Source organism: Pongo pygmaeus, chromosome 1, assembly GCF_028885625.2.
Source record: "Pongo pygmaeus isolate AG05252 chromosome 1, NHGRI_mPonPyg2-v2.0_pri, whole genome shotgun sequence".
In the NCBI taxonomy this organism is placed as follows: Eukaryota; Metazoa; Chordata; class Mammalia; order Primates; family Hominidae; genus Pongo; species Pongo pygmaeus.
Window position 1 is genome coordinate 77,460,543 of NC_072373.2, and position 25,291 is coordinate 77,485,833.

Below are 25,291 nucleotides of genomic sequence, written 5' to 3' on the forward strand. Positions count from 1 at the left end.
CAAGTAAACCAGAGTGCTGCCTGGAGCTCATCCTGTAAATATATGCTTTAGGACGGCAGAAAGTAGTAGCAGATTTCAAACTGCTTTAAAGTGATAGCTGGGAATCAGCCATAATGTCGATCTTCATGAAATTATGAGTGTATACGCTGAAAGTCAACAAAGCAGTGGTACTTTGTTTCTAATCATTACTGTAACACACAAAGGCTCGATATCTGCCATTTTAAAATGTTTAAATAACATTTTTTATATTGCCCTCTGACCTGGCAAACTGATAAACAGAAGTGGCCTTGATTCTTACTTAAGCTAAAGAGATGCTGCAGTATGAGATAACAAAAATGGAAACTCTGTATTCCCTCATAAACCAAGATGAAGTCTGGAATGGAAACTGTTACTTCCTCATACACCCTTTATAATGCCAACCAATACTGCAATATTATTTATGATCCCCTACCTACACTGCCACCTATAGTCAAAACTGACTGCTTCACAAAACCCAAATTGTACAATCAACAGTTTATATACTTTGTGTTTCAAAGTGAGATCTTATATGAGATTTCAAATTTTTTGACATTCATGATTAAACAATTCAAGATATGTTAATCTGCGTAAAGAAAGTAGCTTTACAGTATTATTTCTGAACCTAAATTTTAACACCACTACCTACAATAAAGAAGATCCTTCTATTCGCCCTTTTAAAATATTATTTATTATCATCATTTCAGGAAACTTGGTAACAAAAGCAAAATTTTGCAAATTTCTTCTCAGCCCATTTAACCTAAAATAATTTTCCCGTGTTTACAGAACATTGCCTAATGTATCTTTTTTGTCTTTTGAGAGAAAGCAGAATTGTGAGTATTCTATTTTCAATTTGTATCCAAACACATGATAGTTTGTATACACCATGATTATCTGGCCATTAAAAAACTTTCAAAATAGACTAAAATAACATCTTTGAATATAATTGCCAAACTAGAGATAAAAATCCCTAGTTTTTTATCTAGGTTTCTTATCTAGATTTTTTTTTTTTATCTAGATTTTTTTTTTATCTAGGTTTTTATCTAGGTTTTTTATCTAGATTTTTTATCTAGTAATTCTCCTGGATTAGTCAACTTTTAAATTTTTGAATTGGGCAACTTACTCATCCCGCCTCATTCCTTTAGGAATAAAATGCTCCTAATATTTAGTCCTAAAGACCAAATATTTCCATATTATGTACTCAGTCTTCAGTGCTCCAATGGCTCTTTTTGATAAAGAAAACATTTTTCCAGGCCGCTGAAGTTGAACAGTTTATATGATACAACAGAAGATAAACCAATAAAAAAAGACTTCCCCCTATGTGTACTATCTCTGAAGCATGCCCACATTTTCTAGGAAAATGGTCCTTCTAGGATCTACCTTTTTTCCACAAAAAAACACTTGATTTAAAAAGTAAAAACTACATTTTCTCTTAAACATGCACATGCACCTGTCTCCCTTTAGCAGATATGGTGATTTTAACAAAAACCAAAACCACATATTTAAGAGCAAAGGCAGACCTGTGCCAATATCAAAGCAGGCAGAGGTCTGGCAAATTCACATGACAAAGAACAAGAAAATCAGAATGATATGGAGAAATCTTGTTGATGTAAAAGATTTAAATGTTTTAGTTCAAGAATGTAAACAAAAGAATCAGGAAGGCATACACACAAAGCCAAGAATGCTGCTCTAAGATAACAGCTTCTCCCTTTTTAGTAGTTAAGTAAATTATATAATATCAAGAATGTTTAAATATGCAGTGTGGATGCTCTTTGACATCCAACTTTCAGCACAGGCAAAGTATTCTGGTGACATATTTCCTATAACTACTAACTACTTGAGCAAAAAGAAAAAGGAGTTTCTATTAAGATTAAAGACAATTCTAGCTTGTGGATAGTATGTACAAATTAAAAACAAGAAAAAAAACTAGTTTCAAAATGGGCTAATTTCAAGCTAATTTAGAAAGCAGTGATGATTATAGTCAAACTCAAGACATTCTTGTGCCAAAGACCAGCTCTTTGAATTGGAACTACTGAAGTTCTGATTCCACTTTACTATTTACTTCTTCAAGTTATACCACCTTGGAGGCTATAGCTAATTCAGTCCCAAACTTCAGAAAAGAGTAGAAGGACACAGATACAGAAGGCAGCAGTGTTAGGCCAAGTCTATAAAGTTTTATGACAATAAAGTCTTATCACTCAGCTCTTACTGCCTCTCTTGTTCTAAAACTTCAGGAGGTGGAGATCATTTTAAATCTCATTTTACAGACTCAGCTGACATCCTCCCACCCATCTTATCGCACTGTATAAATTCTTTCAATACCTAGAACACTGGAAGATAACCTTGCCCTCCCAGAGATCTGTAAAAGGAAAATTAAGTGATATACCTTCAAGGAGAAAGATCCAAACAGAAGTATCTAAACAAGATTCTATGTCTAATTAATCGATATACTGATCAGAGACATGAATACAAACAGGGAAATGTCTTCCCCTGATATACGATTAGGTTTTTGTTTTCTTGGTTTTTTTTGAGACAGTCTCACTCTGTCCCCCAGGCTGGAGTGCAGTGGAGCGATCTCAACTCACAGCAACCTCTGCCTCCTGGGTTCAAGCGATTCTCCTGCCTCAGCCTCCGGAGTAGCTGGGATTATAGGCGCACACCACCATGCTTGGCTAATTTTTGTATTTTTAGTAGAGATGGGGTTTCACCATGTTGGCCAGGCTGGTCTCAAACTCCTGACCTCAGGTCATCCACCTATCTCGGCCTCCCAAAGTAATGAGATTACAAGCATGAGCCACTGCGCCTGGCCTATGGTTAGGTTTTAATGGCATCTAGAAGTTAACCACATAGGAAGATATAGCAAGAAAATCCAGAATGTCAACACACTTTTCCTTTATCTGAAACTACAATAAGACATTATTTCCTTAAGGTGTCCTCTTTTTTCCAGTACCTACCAGAAGCTAGAGATCTTTTAGTCTGGGGCTATTTTCTGACCCCATAAAATAACGATGCTTCCTCAGAGCTAATTCAACATTACTGAGCTACATAAATGGCAGAATAATGACTACTATGTAACATATAAAATGCAAATTAAGGGAAACAAAAACATTAATATCCAGACAGATAAGACATTTCTTTCACTCCTAAAAAATACATCACATAGCAGTGAATAAGACTTATTTTTATATCAATAACTAGATAACTAGGAATCCTATTTAAAAGTAATCACTAATATCTAGAAAGTCAGAAGCCTAGCAATAAAGTAAAACAAAATATACTGAACTGAAATATAATAAAGTTGAATATTACTTTGTAATCACGAAAGATTTTCCTTCTACAGGTATTTTTAACACTCTTTTTCCCATCCCCTAAAAAGTCCACTGATGTCTATACTCTTCTATGGAGGTGGAAGAAGGCAAGGAAGGCAAGGAAGGCAGGAAGAGAAAGAAAAGAAAGGAAAGAAAGAAAGAAAAGGCTAGAAGGAGAGATGAAAGATGTAATTTTAACTCTATACACTGTGGCTACACAAAATATCAACCTAAGTATTTAGACTACTGGTTGAATAGCTAAAAAACTTACAAAGTCAATGTTCACAGACATTGGAATTCAAGCAATTCAATTCACTAAGAGCAAAAAGTGACAAGCACACGCAACTAGTCTTCTATTTTACTAAGATTTGTTTTTATTAAATTTGATTAACAATTTTCAAATAAAAAGAAAACTACTTCTAGTTAATTCTACATTTTTCAGAAATAATCAAAAACATCACTGAAATATACCTACACAGACTCTAACCATGAAAAATAAAGTGTCAGGTAATGGTCTTTCCAGTAGTCTCCCTAGTGAGCCTACCACTAGGTTGGGATTCTATTTTGGAATAACAACAAACTAAACCACTAGTATATCTTATTCATTGTTTCTTAGTTTACAAAGAGTATATTATTACTAGTATTCTTATTGGTATTCATTATCACAATGGTAGGAGCACCCTTTATATTTTGTAACTAAATGGCAAACTAACCATATCCATAGATTAACTGTGGTATGACTGTTTTAATAATTTTTTCCTCAAGAAAATCCACAGCCCTTTCTTCACTATAAGGATCTGCCCCAAAATGTGAGCGTCTAATTAGAGTAGAAGAAACACCTTTATTATGATTGCATTTGTCTCTCTCCTCTTTCTTTTCATATATTCTTATCGCATTTCTATAAAAATACTTTTCAAAAGACAGTATCTTTTATTTCAACTCAAAGTTCAACACTGGGAGAATTCTCCTCAACCATACCATGACAAAATGTCCATGTGTGTCAGAATGAAAAAGTAGTAGACTGAATAGAAAATCCTCAAAATACTCACTTGTAGCAGAACCAAGAAGATTTTTTGAGGATTTATCCTCTCCAGTATTATAATCCAGTGGATAATCTGTTAAAAAAGAAAATAAAAATAATTATGCTGAGATCTAGCTCCAATGGTAACATATTTAAAAGCTCAAACTATGTCCTGTCAAAGTCAGCTGACATTTAAAACATTTTATAATAAATATGAATCATATTATCTAAAACATGTTCACAAAAAGCATGTAAGATTAAGAAACCATTTAACAAATATAAACCAAGGAAAATAACTGTAATGCTTACCAAAATTTTAACCACATTTATAAGACGTTTTTATTCAAGCTTTCAATATACTTTACCAACTCTTAGTCAATGTCTTCATTTCACTCTTGAGAAAATTTAGATTGTTCAAACAATAGTTTAACACATCTTAAAATAAGGACTTAAAGAGGAAATGGAGAGTGTCATAAAACTTTCCTGTAACTCTTTAGAGTCACAGGATTTCTCAATGGCTCACAGAAGGCCAAAATGTGCTTGCTCTTAGGCTCATGGGAAATCACAGGCATTAAAGCTCATCCTACTATTTCAGTGTCTTGTGAGTTTAACAGATTTTTGGCCCTGGCATAGGGATATAATAATAATTTATACCATTAATGTTATAGAAGGAAGTTTCAGTTACAAATAAGTGATAGATAAGCTTGGAAAGCAATACAAATACAAAGCAATCATATTAGAAAACAGATTTAAGTAAAAGTTGATTAGAGTTAAAAACAACAAAAGCCTGAAGACAACAGTCATATTGATTTAAGTAATCTATACTCCCCCATTACTATTCGATTTTTAAAAAGTAAAAAAAAATATACCTAACAGTCATCTGTTTGATGTCACTTACCATAGTCCTCATCAAATAGTTCCTGGCGTTCTGAGTGATACTGGGAATCAGCAATTTCTTCATATTCTTCCACCATGCTAGTGCCAAATACCCTATCAACAACAATTTCATTAAAGACTTCCAAAACAAAACACTCGTTAAGACGAATCTCTTCACAATAAATGAGAAACATCAACTTTGGTCATATTTTGAGGGCCACTGGCTTTTGGACTCAAAAATAATGGCTGCTCCTTACATTTAAGTCATCTACTGTTTCAATTAAAATGTAAAACTAATCTATTTAAGGCATTTAAATGGATGAGTTTTTATATCAGTCTAAAATGTTTCTGTGTATTATCATCATAGCAAAATAGCAAGCAAGTTAAAACAAATACACAAAATGAGGTTTATTTTTAAAAGAGGATATTTTGACATTTTTCCAAAATGCATTCAAAACAAAGGTTTCACAGTTTTTATTTCTATGGCATTAACTCACGTAAGAGAAAATTATTTCTTCACTTTAAATGTATCAAAAATTTTGTATATCAATTTTTTAAAAAGCACTCAATAAATGTATTTTGTTCTGCATTACCTTATAAGGCTTAATGGACAAAAGTGCTCTGATCCAAAATGTGATAGCAACTCAACCTAAAGAATAAAAGCACATAAAATGGGAAGCCAGCAGACAGCATGTAAGATTATCTAACGATATACTCAGTTTTTTCATTATAACATTTCTAAACATTTCTATAAAGTCCTTATTTTCCCCAAAATCAATACTTGTAAAGTTTTTGTAATGCATTAATATGCCATGCCCTGTTATTTAATAGTGCAAAAGAGAAGGTTGCTAACCTTTATGTACTTGATGAACATCTGAAGCAAGAGAAAGGAAAAGAAAAAGAAATCAGTTCCAAAGTCTAGACATCATGCAATAAGCATCTTTAAATATTTGTAAAGTATGTTGTATAAAGTATGGAAAGTAATGTCATGTGATGGATAACACTGTAGTATTCTTAATTCCTTGCAGAAATAAAAGCAATGATTTAAATTTTCGCCATCACAACCTGAGCGTATAATCTAAATGATTGCAATGAAACAAATTAACTTTAAGTTATAAATTAACTAATCTACAAGCCATTGCTGTTATTTTATATAGCTGTTAGATAGAAAGCATTCTAAAAGCAATTAATAAACAGTATCTAGAAACAATCTTTAAGTATTACAGACATGTATCAAGTATATATCCATATATGAATTTATATATTGATATATATGCACATATACATATATATTCTACACATATACATATTGATAACAGTCCATTATGAAATGATATTTATACTTGTATATTATATACAACTTATTTCAGGGAAAGTATGAATTTTTAGTATGCTATGTTATTTCAAGTACAACTTACAGAAGTGGAAGATATATACCAATTGGCCTTTCGAATGTATGCTATTAAAAAGTAGTAGATTTGGGTGTAGTTATTTTAAGATAAGGAACATCCAGGTAAAAAAATTATATAACATTATTAGTATAAAATGAAAATCAGAAAGTAATTTTTCTCCGCTTTTCATGAGCTCTAAGTAAATGTTTCTTGCTTTTAGACTCAATTCTACCAAAGAAGGTTTTTTATAAAACTCATATTTAAAATGCTGTATAATCTCCCACCATAAAAGGAACAAGGTGGAAAGTTTTATAAGGCATTTTTTATGTTTCCAATAAAATATCCTTACATTATTAACAAAGTAGATGGTACAAAGAATAATTCTCTAAATTATTTCATTTGAGTTGTCTTACTTGCAAAATTAAATACGATTTTATCACCTAGCAAATGATTCTTAACACTTTTGCCTCCAGAGTGAAGAAAGTGTACTGTATAACAAATTGTTTCAGTACTCATTTTAAAAGGAAATGAAAACATTCCTTAATTTTTTTGAATAATTTTGAATTATTAACTGAGAATATCAAGTTTATTTTAAAAATAGAATTTAGCATTTTTATACTGAGATTAAGAATACTACAAGTTTACCTATTTATAGAAGTCAATTTAAAACATGCTTTAAAAAGAGATGGTAAAATCACAGAAGACAACATTAGGTAGCTATAAGTTCTCACATTTAAAGAAGAAAGGATAGAAATTAGAACTGCTGCCATTCCAAAAATGTCATAATATTAATTCAATAGTACTTTAAGGTATGGCTATAATTTTAAAGAAAAAAAAGAGGAAAGGAAGGAGTAAGAACTTCCCCTGTTTTGTCTAACCCAATTCAAAAGTGATAATTTTACTTGATTAGTTGGTGGAAGCAGCAGTGGAAATACAGAACATCAGTGTTTAAAACTCTATTTTATTTGCAATTGGTACTCCGACACAGAATGTTTCATTCGGCTATACAAAGAAAAAGATAAAACCTGTAACAATGCCAAATAAGTGGACATTAAAGATGAAATGATCTAAGAATCAGAGTCTAACAAGAAATTACACCTGCTTTAAAGACTTCAGTGACCAGCAATGATTTCAGTTTCAAAATAGAAAGAAAGATACTATGAAGATGACATTTTGCATAAAGACTCAAAAAACTTAAATAGTTATAATTTGGAATTTTATCAGGGCCATAAATAACAAAAAGCTGGCCTAGACTTCCAGCAATGCAAAAGGGAATGTAGCAATATTTGACTCATGAAATAATATACCCAAGTAAGAATTATCTATTAAGTGGTATAGTGTAGTCTATTTCTTCACTTTTCTGATTTCTAAAAAGCTGAGGTGTATAAAGTGTGAATAACACGTATATTTTCAATATAGAACATAGTCCTGTATGTGTAAACATTACCTTGACATATTTTGCATACATCTGTTCATCTAAAGGGAAACTCTGTACATTCCGCTCATCTCTACCATGAAAAGTACCCAGCTTAATCCACTTATTTGTTGGATATCTAAAAAATATAAGAAATATGTTCTTTTGTAAAAATTATAAACCACATATTGAGAGGTTCTATCATATTTTCAAAATATAATTTTTTTCCTTTCCAGGTGAACACACTGACTTAACAGTTTAATACATAAATACATACATTCAATACATTTTCTTTTCCAACTGAACTGACGGGTTTCTCTTTACCAGGGAATGCCTTGAAAAATCACACCATTAACAAAAAGTAGGACCAGTACCACTTCTTGGGGTTTGCGAGGAGGTTTTATAACAGAAAGTCACCAAGAGACTGTCTTGGAAGAAGGTGTCACAGCTCTTCACATACTGACATGTGTAATAATGTAAAGTATAAATACAAGTACTGGTGGAAAGAGAAGGGAAGAAAAAACTTTTAAAACCACATCTGAGTTTGACATATCTGTTCCCCTTTAAAGGAGACTTTAGTATTTAATATAAAAGTCTAAAACTATTATATCTGTTTACTGAAACATTATAAGAACTCCTCAAAATAATGAGCCCTCTTATCACGTTAAAAAAATACACTTTACTTATCAGAGCTGTGTATGTTCATTTGACATATAAGAAAATTGCAGCTGAGAGAAAAAGAAGTGAACTGAGCAAGGGTAGTGGCAGAATAACAGAATTCTCAAGAGGTCTTGAGAACCGATTTCAAAAACTGTATATATGCAATGCTGAGTGTGAGGTGGAGGAAGAAACATGAAGGAAAACCCTTAATGATCAATGACAAAATAACAGTTCCATAAACAAACAGCATCCTACATGGCATATCGTGGACACTCAAAAAGTATTTATGAAATGATTTAACATCTCTGTTGAACAAAAAATAATGTGTACACATTAAAAATGATACATGTAAAAGACAAAAGAGTATTTCCAGGATGTAAAAGTACATATTTTTATAGAATTAATAAGTAAGTGCATAGTGAAGAAATATATTAAAATGCTAATAAGGGCTATCTCTGGTTGACAAAATGCAGTTCTATTCCAAATTCCTCACAACATATGTTTATTTCTTTTATAATCACACATGTACAAAAAGTTTTAGAATATATTTTAATAAAAATATACCTCATAATATAAAATAAAGCACCTACACATGTATGTTTTTAACAACTTTTAAAAGAAATGTTTAGAAGCATGATAGCATAATGACTGAAAGTAAAGACTTTGAAGTCAGAGTTGTAGTTCTGAATCTTGGTTCTCAAACTCACAAGTCATGTGACCTGCGCAAGCTACTTAATCTCCCCTTTTCTGTTTCCCCACATTATAAGAGAATAATATCATATGGTTATGTTTAAAGCATATGAGCTAATGAAGGTAAAAGGTAAGTGATTAACAAGAGCCTACAATACAGTCATATTATCGTTGTTATTACAAACTGACCTTTAAAAAATAAATGGACTGAAGTCAAAATAGTGACCCACTTTTTTTTTTTTTTTTTTCCAGAGATCCAACATAGACCCTACAGAAACAGCTTTGGAATTTACCTGTCACTGATAGAAACCAGAAAATCTTTAGGAGTAGAAGAAAATAATTCATAATTTGCAATATCAAGCTGTTTTACTTGAATTGGTTCACAAAGTTCAATAACAAACCTTCAAAAAGAACAAAAGACAATTACTTAAACCAATCAAAATAACAGTTCATATTAAATATGACATTAACATTTTCCATAAATTAGACTACCATTAAGAGTTACTCATTAAAATGTTAAGAGGAGGGTATGTAGCCTTAGTTGTCTATAAGAAGCATCTTTAAATACTTCCCAAAGGATACCATTAGTGGGGGGAAAAAAACCTGTAAATAAAACAATATTGATTTTGCTCCATCATATTTTTTTAAAAATTCTTTTTTTTAAAAAATTTAACTCATTCTTGGAGAAGGGATGACTTACTTAAGAACAGACAGTGACAGTGTAAAATGACTAGTCTAGAGGATAGTTTGGCATATACATTGTCTTAAAAAGTTATCACAGTCTTCGATTTAGTTCTTAGAAATTTATCTTAAGCATTCAAGGCTTCAGATGTCCACCTTTGTATATATATTTTGCATATCAAAGTACACACAGTCTATAAGGGCAGGGGGGATATCAAGTTAAATATTTAGCAAAGAGAATTAACAAATTATGGTTCATCCAGACAATGAAATACTAAACAGCCATTAAAACTGGTACCAAAAACTATCATTTCATTTACATAAAAAATCTAGAGACTGTAAACTAATTTATAGTAACAGAAAGCAGATCTGTAATTGCTGTGGGGGAAGAGAGTTTGAGAGACATTACAAAGAGGTATGATGAAACTTTTGGGAATGACGGATATGTTTGTTATCTTTATTGTGGTGATGGCTTCAGATACATAAATGTCAAAAGTTACCAAATTATACACTTTGACATGTAGTTTATTGTACATGCAATTTATTGTACGTCAACTATACCCCAATAAAGCTGTTTTTTTTAAATGATGCTAAGATTTACATTTATTAACATGGAAAGATGCCAAAAATATTGCTGCTTAGGAAAAAATTAAAAGCATGGTTCCATGTGCATAATATAAAACTGCATATAGCACGGCATTGGGGGAAAATAAATACCCATGACATCTAACACTCTGGGTATACACAGCACTGGATGGCCTACTTACAGATAAATGAATGCTCCAGGCTTATGTTCCACCCCTAGTCTCATTGTATCTTTCCTCTTGTAATATCTAACAGTCACCCAGAAGAAACATATTCCTTTTTAGCACTGCCCCCTTATTCTTACAGTTCCTGAATACCTCTGCCTCATTCATCTGCCACTTCCTATTAATCCTTCAAGATTCAGCTCAGGAATTACCTCTTCCAGGAAGCCTTCTCTCATCTCCTCTTGCAGTTATGCATCATCACTCTTTCAATAACACCCTTTCAACAGTACTTGTTATACCATTTCATAATTGTTTAACCAGATCTGCCATTTTTTGCTTTTTGTGACCTCCTCAAAAGGAAAGGAAGGCATTTTGTCCTCGGTTTTGCATAGTATCAGCACTAATCAATCATAAAAGCTTATTAAATTATTATATAAATCAATCTAATCCTAATGTAAAAGCTTAACATAATATGCATATATATGTAGAATGTACTTTTTAAAATTGTGTATTACTCACCAAATTTTAGTGCTGCAAGGATTCAACATATAAAGATCCATATTTTCTATAAGAATAGCAGATGTGCTCTATTTTAAAAAGAGGAAAGGAAACAAATTACTTAAGGAACAATGAAGAAAGTATTTATTTTAACTTTAAAGTTTTCTGAGACTTCTGTATTTTTAGATCTTAAGTACACCTAAGACTTTAAAACACTCACTTGGGAAAAAAACATAAAAGTGGCTAAGATTCACCATTCACGGCAACAGCATTAAATTAGTGTTACAATGATATATTTAAAATTCAATGCCTGTTACTTTAAAGAAAAAAATAATATTTTAGTTATTTCCTTTTTAAAATTTCATACGGGTTTTAAAAGTTAAAAAATGCAGGGTAAAATACATCAGCCAATATAAATAAGAATTCATACAAGATAATGTTTTGAAAAGCATATTCTGCTTTTATTAGTGAATAAGGAAAATATCTCACATTAAAATATAGTTCCCAGGAAACAAATGCCTATATTTTAAAAAGTCATTAATTTCCTATATATACAAAATTTTATATTTAAGCACCTACCTTGGCTTCTGGATTAGCTGCTAGAATTTTGGCACCACATTCTACTGAGGCATAATTATTTCGATTTTTCTGGACCTTTTTGGTGGCATGTGAACCTCCATTAGAAGATGCATGCATTGACTGACCTGCAGACAAACCTTATTATAAATATTTATATATATATATTTGATGATTATGACTGAAAATACCTCTAGCAACACTGATCTCAAAAGCAACAAGCTGTCTTCTAGAAAAGAATGGGTTTTAACACTTGAGAGAATATTTTAAAAATTCATAAAAAAATCAAAGTGCTCCACCTCAATAGCTTTAAAATATCCCCCCAAAACAAATTAACTACAAAATTCTACATTACTTATGTCTAAGTAATATAACTCACAAAATGAAGCTTGTCCATGAGAATCAAAGCTTTCTGTATTTATATCTATTATAAACATCTATTAAGGATGTATTTTTTAAATTATTTTATTGTTTTTTTTTTAAGCTCTGGGGTACACGCGCAAGACGTGCAGGTTTGTTACATAGGTAAACACGTGCCATGGTGGTGTGCTGCACCTAATAACCCATCACACAGGGAATAAATTAACTATAGTTTTAGTCAGCCTCCTCTCCCTCATAACATAAGCAAGCTTTTCTTTAGGTATGTTCTTGAAACATCATATGTAAAACATCTTTTGGTAAGTTAAAGAATATTTTAAACCCAAGGATTTTATGCAAGTTCTTTTTGAGTTTCATATGAATTTTAAAATAGTTTCCATGCCTCAATTTTCCTCGTATTGTGATGAAAATCACTGCTATGCCTTATTTTATGCTCACTTAATAATTTACAAGAATGGATTTTAATTAAAACTAAAACTGTATGTAATTATATACAGGTACATGATAGACAGATGGATCAACAGCAACTTGGTTACGTTTCACCTTTAAAAAGTTTTCAAAAGTAAGTTTTATTTTGTTTTACCAATCAAAAAAAGAAAGCATATTAAAACTACACCATAAACTTAAAAAAAAAAGTTTAAGGAACTCAAAGACTTCCTTACTTTTTTCTTTTTCTACTTCCATAACTTTCTTCTTCCATTCATCAAATGTTGGTATATCTTCTGGATCTTTGGGACTTGCTACTGATGTAGGGTCAATGTCTCCCGGTTTTGTATAATCAGAGCTCTGAAAGAAACACCAAAAAATAAGACTTCAACTTTCAAATAATACAAATAAATTTTAGAAATAAATACAAATGTTTCTGTCAAATTAAAGTTCCAATTTATAATGAATGATTATATTTTGAAAAAATAAAAAACGTAAAAAGAAAGGTTTTGGTTTACTTAAAAGTTGAATTTCTCTTGAGATAATTCAAACATTCTTTTTAGGATGTGTTCCTTCACTTGTTAAGTGATATAAGCATAGGTCGTTGAAAAAAATAATTATATAAAACTCTAACGCAAACAATTACTCATATGTAGCCTGTACAAATGAATAAATTGTATACTTGCCATGCATCCACCTTAAAATATAAGTTAATACATCCATTAAAGGAAGCTAGATAATTTTAGATGTTTTAATATTATTTCCACAATATCCTTAAAAAGAAACACTGTGTACACAAAAATTTTAATCAAATTAAAAAATCTAAATGTGAAAAAACAAAACTTTACATTTTAGAGGAAAATGTAAAAATCTTTATAAATCATGTTAACAAGATGCAGAATGCATAAATCATTTTTAAAAGCTGATACATTTGGCTAGGTTAACCATAAATGACATGGACGAATAAGTCACACACTGAGAGAAGTATCTGCAATACATTCAGTCAACAAAGAATTATTATCAAGTATAAAGAATATCAGCAAATCAAATAAGGGGATGGGGTAGGTGGGAAGCAAAGAATAAAATCAATAAATTTGCAAAAAGAAATACAATTTCAGTAATAATCATGGAATCCAAATGAAAGCCTGAGATATCATATAAATCAGTGGTCCACAACTTTTCTGAAACCAGGGACCAGTTTCATGGAAAATTTTCCCATGGATGGGGCGGGGAGATGGTTTTGGGATGAAACTGTTCCACCTTAGACCATAAGGCATTAGATTCTCATAAGGAGTGCACAACCTAGATCCCTCACATGTGCAGTTCACAATAGGGTTCGCACTCATATAAGATTCTAATGCCACCACTGATATGACAGGAGGCAGAATTCAGACGATAATGCTTGCTTACCCGCTGCTCACCACCTGTCGTGCAGCCTGGTTCCTAACAGGCCATGGACTGGTGCTGGTCTGCGGCCTGGGGGTTGGGGCATGCTGACATAAATTATACAAATCTAATGGAGTTTAAAGTGTGATAGTCTGTGGCCAAGTGTGAAATATCTGCTGAGCCAAGAGAAATCTATGCTAAAAGGAGTTTAAAATTTAACAATATCAAAATGTGCATAATCCCTAAATACACCCCATGTATAAATCTAAAACACTCATGTGTGTCCAAAAGATATGCATAAGAATGTTCATTAGAGTACTGCTTTTAATACCAAAAATAATAACCTAAATATCCATTAAATGAGGAATGGATGAACTGCAGTAGTCACTATAAACAGAGCAGTGGAAACAATGAACAAATCTCAAAAACAATGTTAAATAAAATGTTACTTAAGGCAAGAACGTCATTTATATTAAACTCTGCCACAGAATAATATATATTGTTTATACTTATTTGAAAAGCTCTAAAACTAAACAAAAAAACCCACTAAATTTAAGACAGTGGTTATATCTGAAGACAAGAGAAGGAATACTGGGGAAGGGCACACAATCTTGTGACTTTTTTTCCTCTTAAACTGAATAATGAATACACAGACCTTTATTCCATTATTGAATCATTTCTGTATTCCTAAAACAAAGTTTTGATGTGTTCATTAACACTATCTTGAGAAGTGTACAAAATCTATTAGATAGGTAACTCTGGTAAACAATATAAGTCTCGTTTAGTTTATATTTGCTACATAAGAGCATGCTTTTGAGCATTAACATGAAATATCCATAACTTCTGGGACTATTTCTTTTTTTCTTCAAAGGAAGTAGAGCCATTTCTAAACCTCCCTTTAGGAAGACAGCAATTTGGTCCCCACCCAACTTCCATCTTAGAGTGCTTTACAGAACAAGTTGATTTACTAAATGAATGAAGTGTATGGCTATTTAAAACAACACATGCCAGAAAAAGATAAAAGAGCTAGTATTACCACTAATTTAATTTTTTTCAATTAGATAATAAAAATCTAGTTTGAATATAAGGAAGGAGACAAGACTCGACTGACTCCGGAGGCAGGGCTCTGACACCGAACCATATGGATGACCACATGAAACAGGTCAGGAGCAGTTTCCGTAAGACATGCCCACCAGTGTGCCTTGTCAGTTTAGCATTGCCATGGCAACAACTGGAAGTTACCACCCCTTTCCGTGACAAGGATCCAGCAACCTGGAAGTTACCACCAATTTCCTAGAAATTTCTGCATAAACCACCCCTTAATTTGCATATAATTAAAAGTGGGTATGACTGCACAACTGCCTCTGAGCTGCTACTCTAGGCACCCTGCCTGTGGGGTAGCCCTGTTCCTCAAAGAGCAGTACTTCTGCTCCTGCTGTATACAGTCACTTCAATAAAAGTTGCTGTTTAACACCACCAGCTTGCCCTTGAATTCTTTCCTAGGTGAAGCCAAGAACCCTCCTGGGCTAAGCCCCAATTTGAGGGCTTCCCTGTCCTGAATCATCTGGCGACCACAAAGGGATGAAGAAAGCAGAGATGGCAGTGACTGGAGGATAGGCAAGATGATGCAACAGCAGAGATGGAGAGAAGGTGACTGGCAAGAGCCAATGAGAGATGGCAGTCAGAGAAACAGTGAGAAAATAGCAAGGGACAACAAGAGACAGCAATTAACAAGACAGCAAGAGATGGCAGCACGTGAGATGAGCAGAGAGGTAACTAAGCAGAGCTGTAACACCTGAGCTCTAACGCTAATCAAAGGCTCTTTTGAGAGGCATCATTTTCCCTGGCAGACAGCACAGCCGAGCAGATGAGCAAGTGGCCATAGTGCCACTGCCTCATATGGGACCCACTGCTCTGACAGGCAGACCGGTAGGTTACCAGCCCCTGTGCAAGCCCCTCCCACTGCAGCAGCTGAACCCACTCTAGATGGGGGAAAACTGGAGAGACCTTCACCCAAATCCCATGTGGAAGATCAGTCATATTTTGGCTTCTGTGGATGGGTGTGTCCCCTCTACCACCCCCTATAATATCAGGTAAGCTAGGGAATAAAAGCCTTTGGCTAAGTGGTCAGTTAAAAGCCCCCATCGTTAGTGTGCCCTGAAACACATCCTGAGCACCTCTTCCACTGGTCCTTGCCCTTCTATTTCATTATTCCACCAGTCATTTCACTTTCAATCCTAAAATGTGTGCAGTCTTATTGTTTGCTTTTAACTTTCTGTCAACTGTGTGTGGGCAATTGTTTAAGGTGTGACACTTAGTTGTGAGAGGTTCCCCCAGTGTGTTGACTCTGGGACACCAGAGTCACATTCTGTGACCTCAACTCGGTCGTGGGACGCTGTTGGCTGCACCCGGGGTGCACTAGGGTTTTTGGCATTGGTGAGGGGACCCTCCTTGGCTTAAATGCAGGCACTCTGGGTTTTCAGCATTGGTATTATAGACTGCACCCCAGATGCGCTGGGGTTTTTGGCATTGACATTCCTTTAGGACTGTGGGTTACAGCCCCTCTCCCTAGGGGAGTATTAGTCTTGCCCTTTTCTGTCCTAAAGTTAGAAGTATTATTTTCCTAACAGCCAGTTGCAACCCCCTTCTTGGGAGGTGTCTTATAACTGCTTTGCTTGTAACTGCCCCTCTTGGTCAAAGGAATTGGGAGTTCACAGGCTCCTGACCTCAAATGGACAGCCACCTACAGCAGTCAACAAGTGGCTACCTATTTTCTCAGTGTCTCCGCTACCAGGTAGGTTCTCCAGCAAGTCAGGGCCTCTGAAGTCTCCCCTTTGGCAACCCTTTCCTAGGTAAATTACTTATGTGCATAGGCTTTAAAATGATTAAAATGGCATGAGAATAGAATAGAACAGAACAGAACAGAACAGAATAGAATAGATTGAGCTTATTGTATGGTATAAAATCTAAAAATGGTAAAATGGTTCTCATCTATAAAATTCTAATGTCTGGTAGGCAGTTCAGGACTTCTTGCTAGGTTTACATAAAATGTGCTAAAGAAATGTATTTTTTATTGGGAAAAAAATGTTTTGTTTAATTTGGAAGTTACTAAAAGGGAAGTTCAAAATATAAGGCAACCATTAGGTAGAAAAGACAGACATAAAGAATGTTATGGATAGAAAATGTTTTCTCTTTGTTTTGCAAAGGATATAAAAAAATAGTAATTTTATATGAGGGAGAAATCTTGCATAGTAAATCCTTGTCCTAAAGTAAAATGTCTGGTTATTCAAGAAAGAGGTAGTACAGGACAACGTATTAGTCCATTCTCACACTGCTATAAAGAACCACCTGAGATTGGGTAATTTATGAAAAAAAAAAAAGGTTTAACTGACTCACAGTTCTGCAGGCTGTAAATGAAACACAGTTGAGGAGGCCTCAGGAAACTTACAATCATGGTAGAAGAGTGAAGGGGAAGCAAGCACCTTCTATACATGGTGGCGCAGGAGGAAGAGAGTGAAGGGGGAAGTGCAACACACTTTTAAACAACCAGATCACATGAGAACTCATTCATTACCAAGGCCCTGGGCAGCTCCACCCCTGTGGCTCTGCAGGGTAGAGCCCCCATAACTGCTTTCAGGAGCTGGTGTTGAGTGCCTGCAACTTTTCCAGGTGCACGGTGCAAGCTGTTGGTGGATCTAACATTCTGGGGTCTGGAGGATGGTGGCCCTCTTCTCACAGCTCCACTAGGCAGTGCCCCAGTGGGGATGCTGGGGGTTGGGGGTTCCCACCCCATATTTCCCCTCTGCACTGCCCTTTTAGAGGTTCTCCATAAGGGCTCTGTCCCTGCAGCAGACTTCTGCCTGGACATCCAGACATTTCCATACATCCTCTGAAATCTAGGCAGAAGTTCCCAAACCTCAACTCCTGCCCTTTTTGCACTCACAGGCCCAATACCACACGGAAGGTGCAAAGGCTTGGGGCTTGCACCCTTTGAAGCAATGGCCTGATCTGTACCTTTGTCCCTTTCAACCACAGCTGAAGCTGGAGCAGCTGGGATGCAGGGCACCATGTCTGGAGGCTGCACAGAGCAGCAGGACCCTGGGCCTGGCCCACGCAACCATTTTTCCCTCTTAGGCCTCCTGGTCTGTGATGGGAGGGGCTGCCATGAAGGTGTCTAAAATGCCCTAAAAGCATTCCCCCCACTTTCTTGGCTATTAACATTTGGATCCTCTTTACTTATGCAAATCTCTGCAGGCTTGAATCCCTCCCCAGTAAATGGGTTTTTCTTTTCTACCACATAGTCAGGCTGCAAATTTTCCAAACTTTTATACTCTGCTTCCCTTTTAAATGTAAGTTCCAGTTTTAGGCCATTTCTTTGTTTATGCAAATGAACACAGGCTTTTAGAAGTAGCCAGGCCACATCTTGAATACTTTACTGCTTAGAAATTTCTTCTGCCAGATACCCTAAATCAACTCTCTCAAGTTCAAAGTTCCACAGATCCTTAAAGCAGAGGCACAATGCCACCAGGCTCTTTGCTAAATCACAGCAAGAGTCACCTCTGCTCAAATTCCCAATGAGTTCCTCATCTCCATCTGAAACCACCTCAGCCTGAATTTCACTGTCCATATTATTATCAGTATTCTGGTCAAAACCATTCAACAAGTCTCTAGGAAGTTCCAAACTTTCTGTTATCTTCCTGTCTTCTGAGCCCTCCAAACTGTCCAACCTCTGCCCATTTCCCAGTTCCAAAGTCCCTTCCATATTTTCAAGTATATTTTTAGCAATGCCCCACTTCTCTGGTACCAATTTCTATATTAGTCTGTTCTCACACTGCTATAAAAACTATTTGAGACTGGGTGTTTTACGAAGAAAAGAGGTTTAATTTTTAATTGACTCAGTTTCTTAGGCTGTACAGGAAGCATGGTTGGGGAGGCCTCAGAAAACTTACAATCACGGCAGGGGAAGCAAGTACCTTCTTTACATGGCAGTGCAGGAGGAAGAGAGTTAAGGGGTAAGCACTACACACTTTTAAACTAGATTACGTGAGAAGTCACTCGCTATCACAAGAACAGCAAGGGGAAATTCCACCCCCACAATTCAATCACCTCCCATCTGGCCGCTCCTCTAACATGTGGGGATTACAACTCAACATGAGATTTGGGTGGCGACACAGAGCTAAACCATATCAGACAAGTAAGAAAATTCAAGCATGTTGTGGAGGGTCTGTGCTATGTCGTGACAAGGTTCATAAAGGATACTCTTATAAAAGAAATTTTGTGTATGATTAAACTTGGTATAATTAAAAGGAAATTGTTTACAATACACTTTCTAAAGAATGGTCTAACCGGGTGCACTGGCTCACACCTGTAATCCCAGCACTTTGGGAGGCCGAGTCGGGTGGATCACGAGGTCAAGAGATCGAGACCATCCTGGCCATGGCCAACATGGTGAAACCCCGTCTCTACTAAAAATACAAAAATTAGCTGGGCATGGTGGTGCACGCCTGCAGTCCCAGCTATGGGAGGCTGAGGCAAGAGAATCACTTGAACCAGGGAGGCAGAGGTTGCAGTGAGCAGAGATTGCACCACTGCACTCCAGATTGGCAACAGAGCAAGACTCCGTCTCAAAAAAAAAAAAAAGAATGGTCTACATGTTAAAACCAAATTTTCTTAAAATGTTAATTTGCTAAATTACCAGAAATTTTGCTTTTCAATCTTGTAATCTATTCTTTTGAAAGCTTCTCAGATTCATTTAACTCTTTTAGCTTTTTTTGTCAGCTCCTGTGAGTTTTTCTCCTCCAACTACAACTGCCGTTGTGGCCTGAGAATAAAATGTTTAGTCTTACAGAGAGGTCTGTGGGAGCAGTGTTTTCCTCCAGTATAGCTTAATTCTATGCTGTTGTTTCTTTATTGATGTGTAACTTATTTTGGCTTTTGGTTTTGACTCTTATATTGCTTAGAAGCGTTTGGGGGGCTGGTAGGTGCCTGCCCAAATCCATTCCCTTTGGCCAGGAAGGGAGCATCTGTTCAGTCTGTTGGGGGCTATGGATTTTGATTTTTGTTTTGTATTCCTCCTTGTTGTCAGAAGGTGCTGGATGCAATGTTAATGGCAAAGATTTTATTTTCTCCTGTGCCAATGCTGAGATAGTATGCTGCCTGCCCCAGGTCCATTGTGTCCCTTGGTGGGAACCCTGTGGCCAGGGGACTTGGAGTCAGGGGACTTGTAGCCAGGGGATGTTCTGGGCCAGACAAGAGTAGAGGTGAGTGGGTACTCATTGGTCCTTGAACCCTTTTGAGCAGTGGGGGAGCAAAATAGTGTAATACTTCTTTTCGATCACTTTAGCCAACCTCCTAGGAAACACCTCTTTTGTCCTTGTTGGGTGCAGAGGCCATGCTAAGGCCCAACCGCAGATATCATGTTGTCACTATTCATCTTGTTTGCTCTCCCAATTACCGTGAGCTGGTGTGGGTAGAAACATAATTCTACAGTAAATATTTCAAAAATTATAGCATCAGGGCACCACCTTCATGGTTGCTAGATTCGTCATCAACATCCCCAGGATAAAGATTTCAATCTTCTGGCTTATCCAAAAAATCTCACAAACACCCCCCACAGACCTCCTAACTAACCACAGCAATCCTGAAATACCCAAACCCTTACTTGTTAAGTGGAACGAACTCCCCCCATATGAACGAAATCCACCTGAACCTCCCCACCATTACCTGGACCCGGGAAGTTGGGTATGTATATCTCCAGTGCACTCATGATCCTACCTTCTGCACCTCTTGTGTTAATGACACTAAAGCAGAAGTTTCCCTGCAATGCTCTGAATACAACTCTAGCTGCCAAGATACCAATGCTGCAGCAAGGTAAATGGGATTCCACTTGAAAGCAAGGAGACCATATATGGTGGCTTCTCCTGGATTAGAATATACAGGGGAAAAACAACTATCTAGTCTGGGAAGGTGGCAGTGCCACCCTCTTTCAGAAAACAAAGATTGTTCAACCACCCCCATTAGAATAGGGGGAAAGTATCTCTATAGACTCAAGCTGGCAACAAAGAATAAAGATCACACCCCATAGGGTCTCCATTTGTGCCCCAATTCAGCTCATTTTTCTTTGTGGCCATGAATGGGAAGAAGTCACACCCCATAACCACACCTGACTCTCCAGGTAGTCATCTGTTTTTTGTTTTTTAATTCTGAATAGTTAAAAGTCAACATCTGCTCTTTTAGGAGTAGCTTTCCCTTATGTATCAAAACTTGGAACTGAGATGAATATATGTTAGCCACTCTTGCCCCTTCAGAGGTCACAGTCATAATAACACCAGAAGTAAATGAGCAATAGGATTAATTCTGGCAGGAATCAGGGTAGCATACCCTTGGGTGGCTTTGCTTAAAGTGAACCCTAAACAACTTGACTCAAACCCTAGAATCCTTAGCCACCAACACAGGTCATGCACTAAAGAGAATTTGAGAGTCCCTAGACTCTTTGGCAAATGTATTTCTCAATAACAGACTAGCACTGGACTATTTACCAGCTGAACAAGGTAGAGTATCTGCAGTTATTAATAAAACCTGCTGCACATATATTAACAACTCCAGACAGGTTGAGATTAACATTCAAAAGATCTATGAGTAAACTACCTGGATACAGATATAACCAGGGCACTTACTGCACTACAGCTGGTCAACTATCAAAACTGCCTTCACAAGTCTCAACCGGCTTTTATCTACCTCTTCTAGGACCTTTGAAGGCTGTCTTGTTACTAATTTTTGGTCCTTGCTTGTTTAACCTCTTAGTAAAGTTTTGTCTTAGATTACAACAGTTCCAGGTAAAGATAATGTTAGCACAAGGCTTCCAACTCATCCTGTCTCTGGGCCCCTATCAGTTATCCAAAGATTTTCACTTATCTGGTGCTAGACAGGGCCTACACTGTAAACTCAGCAGGAAGCAGTTACAGAAGATGGATCTCTGTCCTTGTGCAGCCTTCTTAAGATTAAGGAGGAGTATCTAATCTCTGAGGGAGGAATGAGGTAGGGAGGTGGGATTCAATTCTGGAGGTGGGTCTTGGACATCAGATCAAATTGAGTACCAGCTAAAACAGGTCCCAGATGGAAGCAAATTTCTGTAAGCCAAGCCCACCAACGTGCTATGTCTGTTTACCACTGCCACAGCAACACCTGGAAGTTACTACCTCTTTCCATGGCAACACCCAAAAGTTACCACCCCTTCCCATAACAACTGCCTGACAACCCAGAAGTTACCACCTTTTTCCTAGAAATTTCTGCATAAACTACCCTTTAATTTGCATATAATTAAAATTGTATATAAACATGACTGCAGAAATGCTTCTGAGCTGCTATTCTGGGCACAATGCTTATGGGGTAGCCCTACTCCACAAAGAGCAGTACCTCTGCTGCTGCTGTACACTGCCGCTTCAATTAAAGTTGCTGTTTAATACCACTGGCTTGCCCTTGAATTCTTTCCTGGGCTAAGCCAAGAACCCTTCCAGGCTAAGCACTAATTTTGGGGCTTGCCTGTCCTGCATCAGATACATTGAGAAAATAAACAAGAAACATACACTTATAAAAACTTACCTAGCTGAGATACTAACAAAGTAAAGCTCAAATACAAAAACTGCAACAAAAACAACATACATTTACCCTTTGAAGCCCAGCCAAAGAAATCACTATATCCTCCTAGCAACAAATAAGAGAACAAATACAATAAAAATCACTTTGTAATGCATTGTCTATAAACGATACAACAAAATCAGTTTGTAAAGCATTCTCTGTATAAGTATGGCAATCAGTGTCTCACAGATCCTTGAAGTAAGAGGCTAGCACAAGGCATCAGAAAGCAAATTCTCTCCCACTCACACAAACTTAACGGGGCAGTTATTCTGAAGTAGATACGACATAAAACTATTGGCTATTACTCATAATGTGCTCATTATCTGCCATGATTTTTCTGGGATACTAATTCATTTAGAAAGTAATTAATACAGTTAATTAAAATTCTACTCTTTTGCCGATTAGCATAGACTCACAAACAGTTTAAGTCAGGTAATAAAGAAATTTCAGTCTGCTAAGGAGAACAAGCAAATCTAGGACAAAGTTAGCTGCCATGCTTGAATTTTACACTTGACATTATTATAAATACCTTCAAAGATGTGTTTTAAAGTTTGTCTAATTTTATTCATGGATGTGATATCTGACAACTAAACTTTAACATATGCGTGATTTGGTATCACTGAGAAAAGTAGGTCCTTCAAGATGTTAGACTATGAAATGCTGAGCTCCTATATTTGTAAGAAACATCATCAAAACAGTTGGTCCCGTGATAGTGAAAGTCTCCAGAATGAAGTTTAGTTAGTCGTAAGTGAATATTCACTGAAAATACGTGAAAAAGAAAGCAGAGAACAAAAGATCCCCAAACTAAAGAGGAATAAATATGGATGTGGTAGTCAGCACACTGAACTATTCTTGGACCCTATTTATTCTTGTTTTTGTTAAGTTTATGGAATATACTTCATCTCTGTAACTTAGTTATTGCTTACCTGAGGGAAGTTTAAATTGCTGTGTTGATACTACTTCAAGAAATTCTACAGTACATGAAGTCAAGGTAGAACTCGGAGAAAAGAAAGTAAAACTGTTCCACTGTGATAAGCCCTGTCTTAATTATAAGAATCACACTCTAAAATATAAGGTGGTCTGGTTGTATTTTGCACACAAATAATGAAAGGTAATATGTTTCATTAAAATAGTTCTGATTGAAGAGCCTAAATTTAACCTTGTATTATTAACTTATATTCTGAAGATAATTAAATGTAATTAGTCATACCTTCTTCTAGATAGCTTTCTAAGAAGTGGATTAAATAAGGACTTCATGTATCTGGTATCAAACAGCTGTGGGTGGCACAAAATCATTTAATAATATATAACCTAAGAGAGTTCACACTTGAAACAACTTTATGTGATAAACACTATATTGGAAACAGAATCACTTGCTCTCAGGGAGCACAGTTCGTGTTAGTTCCACATGTTATTGTCTACTTAATCTCCCTGATTTTATGACAAATATAGTTAGCAAATTATTATGAGCTTAGCTAATAACAAAAATGCATTACATAAAGAAGTAAGAGATAGTGCAAGTTGTATACCTACCTCATTTTTTAAATTATCTGAAGCATTCAATGCAGATTTTGGATCACCACCACCCTGTTCACTTGCTGAAACCTTTGATTCAAATTCTGATTTTGTTATCTTTCCTTTACCATGTGAAGATGATACATTTTCTATATGCTGGCCAACAAGGCTGTTTAAAACCAAAAGATATATTAAATAAACAGATTTTACTGGATAACAAATTCTATACAATCTAAATTCTTTTAACTCATGCACAAAGTAAACCAAGGAAGAAACACAAAGAGATCAGCTTTCTCTCAATCAAAGTGGAATTTAACATACACCAAAGTCCATTCAAACAGGACACTGCTGTTATTACAGAATCATAAGAAGGACAAACAACTGCTCCTACCCACCTGTCAGGTGGACTGACAAAGGAAGGTTGTTCAATTGGAGCACTAGCATCAAGGGCCTCACCAACATCACAATCAGTTTCAGACTGCTCAGTTTCACTTGGTTTGGCTATTGGAATAGTACCAGATTTTTCTATTTCACTAAAAAAAGAAACAAGAAACATAATCTGGTAATTAAATAAACTTGAGGTAATACACATTAAAAACACTATTAGTGATTTCCAAAACATAATGTAAACCAAAGAAAGAAAATTTTAAATCATGTAAATTGCTGACTTGATCTGTTATTGTCCTCAGCTTCTAAATAAGTACTTATCAAATATGAGGTTAATATTTGGTCTTTCAAAAATAAGATTTTTAAAAATTACTTATTCTCAATGTATCTTCTCTAAAGTTTAATTTCCATCATTACTATATTAATTCTACCAGCATTAAAGTTGTTACTTATGGCATCCTTCAAAAGTCATTATCTCAAGACATTTTACTAAAATTTTAAGGTGTTCTTAGAATTTCATTTTTAAAATATAAACCTTCATATTTTTCCCTGCCTCACCTCCATTTCATTAACCAGTCATTTTTAATATAATGGAAGTACAGAATTCACTCTTCAGATATATAGTATCTAGCCTTAAATTCCTTCTGATTCATTTAAATTTAAAAGTTTAAATGCTATCATTA

General features: G+C 35.4%; 1 protein-coding gene across 6 annotated transcripts in view; it reads right to left on the reverse strand.

The window, feature by feature from the left end:
• The window catches only part of SUCO (SUN domain containing ossification factor), a 77,722-nt gene that overhangs the window by 28,266 nt on the left and 24,165 nt on the right, over window positions 1-25,291 (reverse strand). For 3 of the 6 annotated variants that reach the window (XR_010123089.1, XM_054456039.1, XM_054456065.2), the window contains 11 exons: window positions 24,617-24,754; window positions 24,240-24,390; window positions 12,920-13,043; window positions 11,883-12,007; window positions 11,325-11,392; window positions 9,669-9,776; window positions 8,059-8,164; window positions 6,074-6,094; window positions 5,814-5,869; window positions 5,243-5,334; window positions 4,373-4,438 (listed from right to left, as the gene is read on the reverse strand). Coding sequence is in view for 4 of the 6 variants with exons in the window: in XM_054456039.1 (XP_054312014.1) it covers window positions 4,373-4,438; window positions 5,243-5,334; window positions 5,814-5,869; window positions 6,074-6,094; window positions 8,059-8,164; window positions 9,669-9,776; window positions 11,325-11,392; window positions 11,883-12,007; window positions 12,920-13,043; window positions 24,240-24,390; window positions 24,617-24,754 (1,055 nt within the window). In the remaining 2 variants the exon portion in view is untranslated. Of the gene's footprint in view, window positions 1-4,372; window positions 4,439-5,242; window positions 5,335-5,813; window positions 5,870-6,073; window positions 6,095-8,058; window positions 8,165-9,668; window positions 9,777-11,324; window positions 11,393-11,882; window positions 12,008-12,919; window positions 13,044-24,239; window positions 24,391-24,616; window positions 24,755-25,291 lie in introns of those variants that run through there. The other 3 variants (XM_054456057.2, XM_054456074.2, XM_063648626.1) reach the window with 2 other exon arrangements.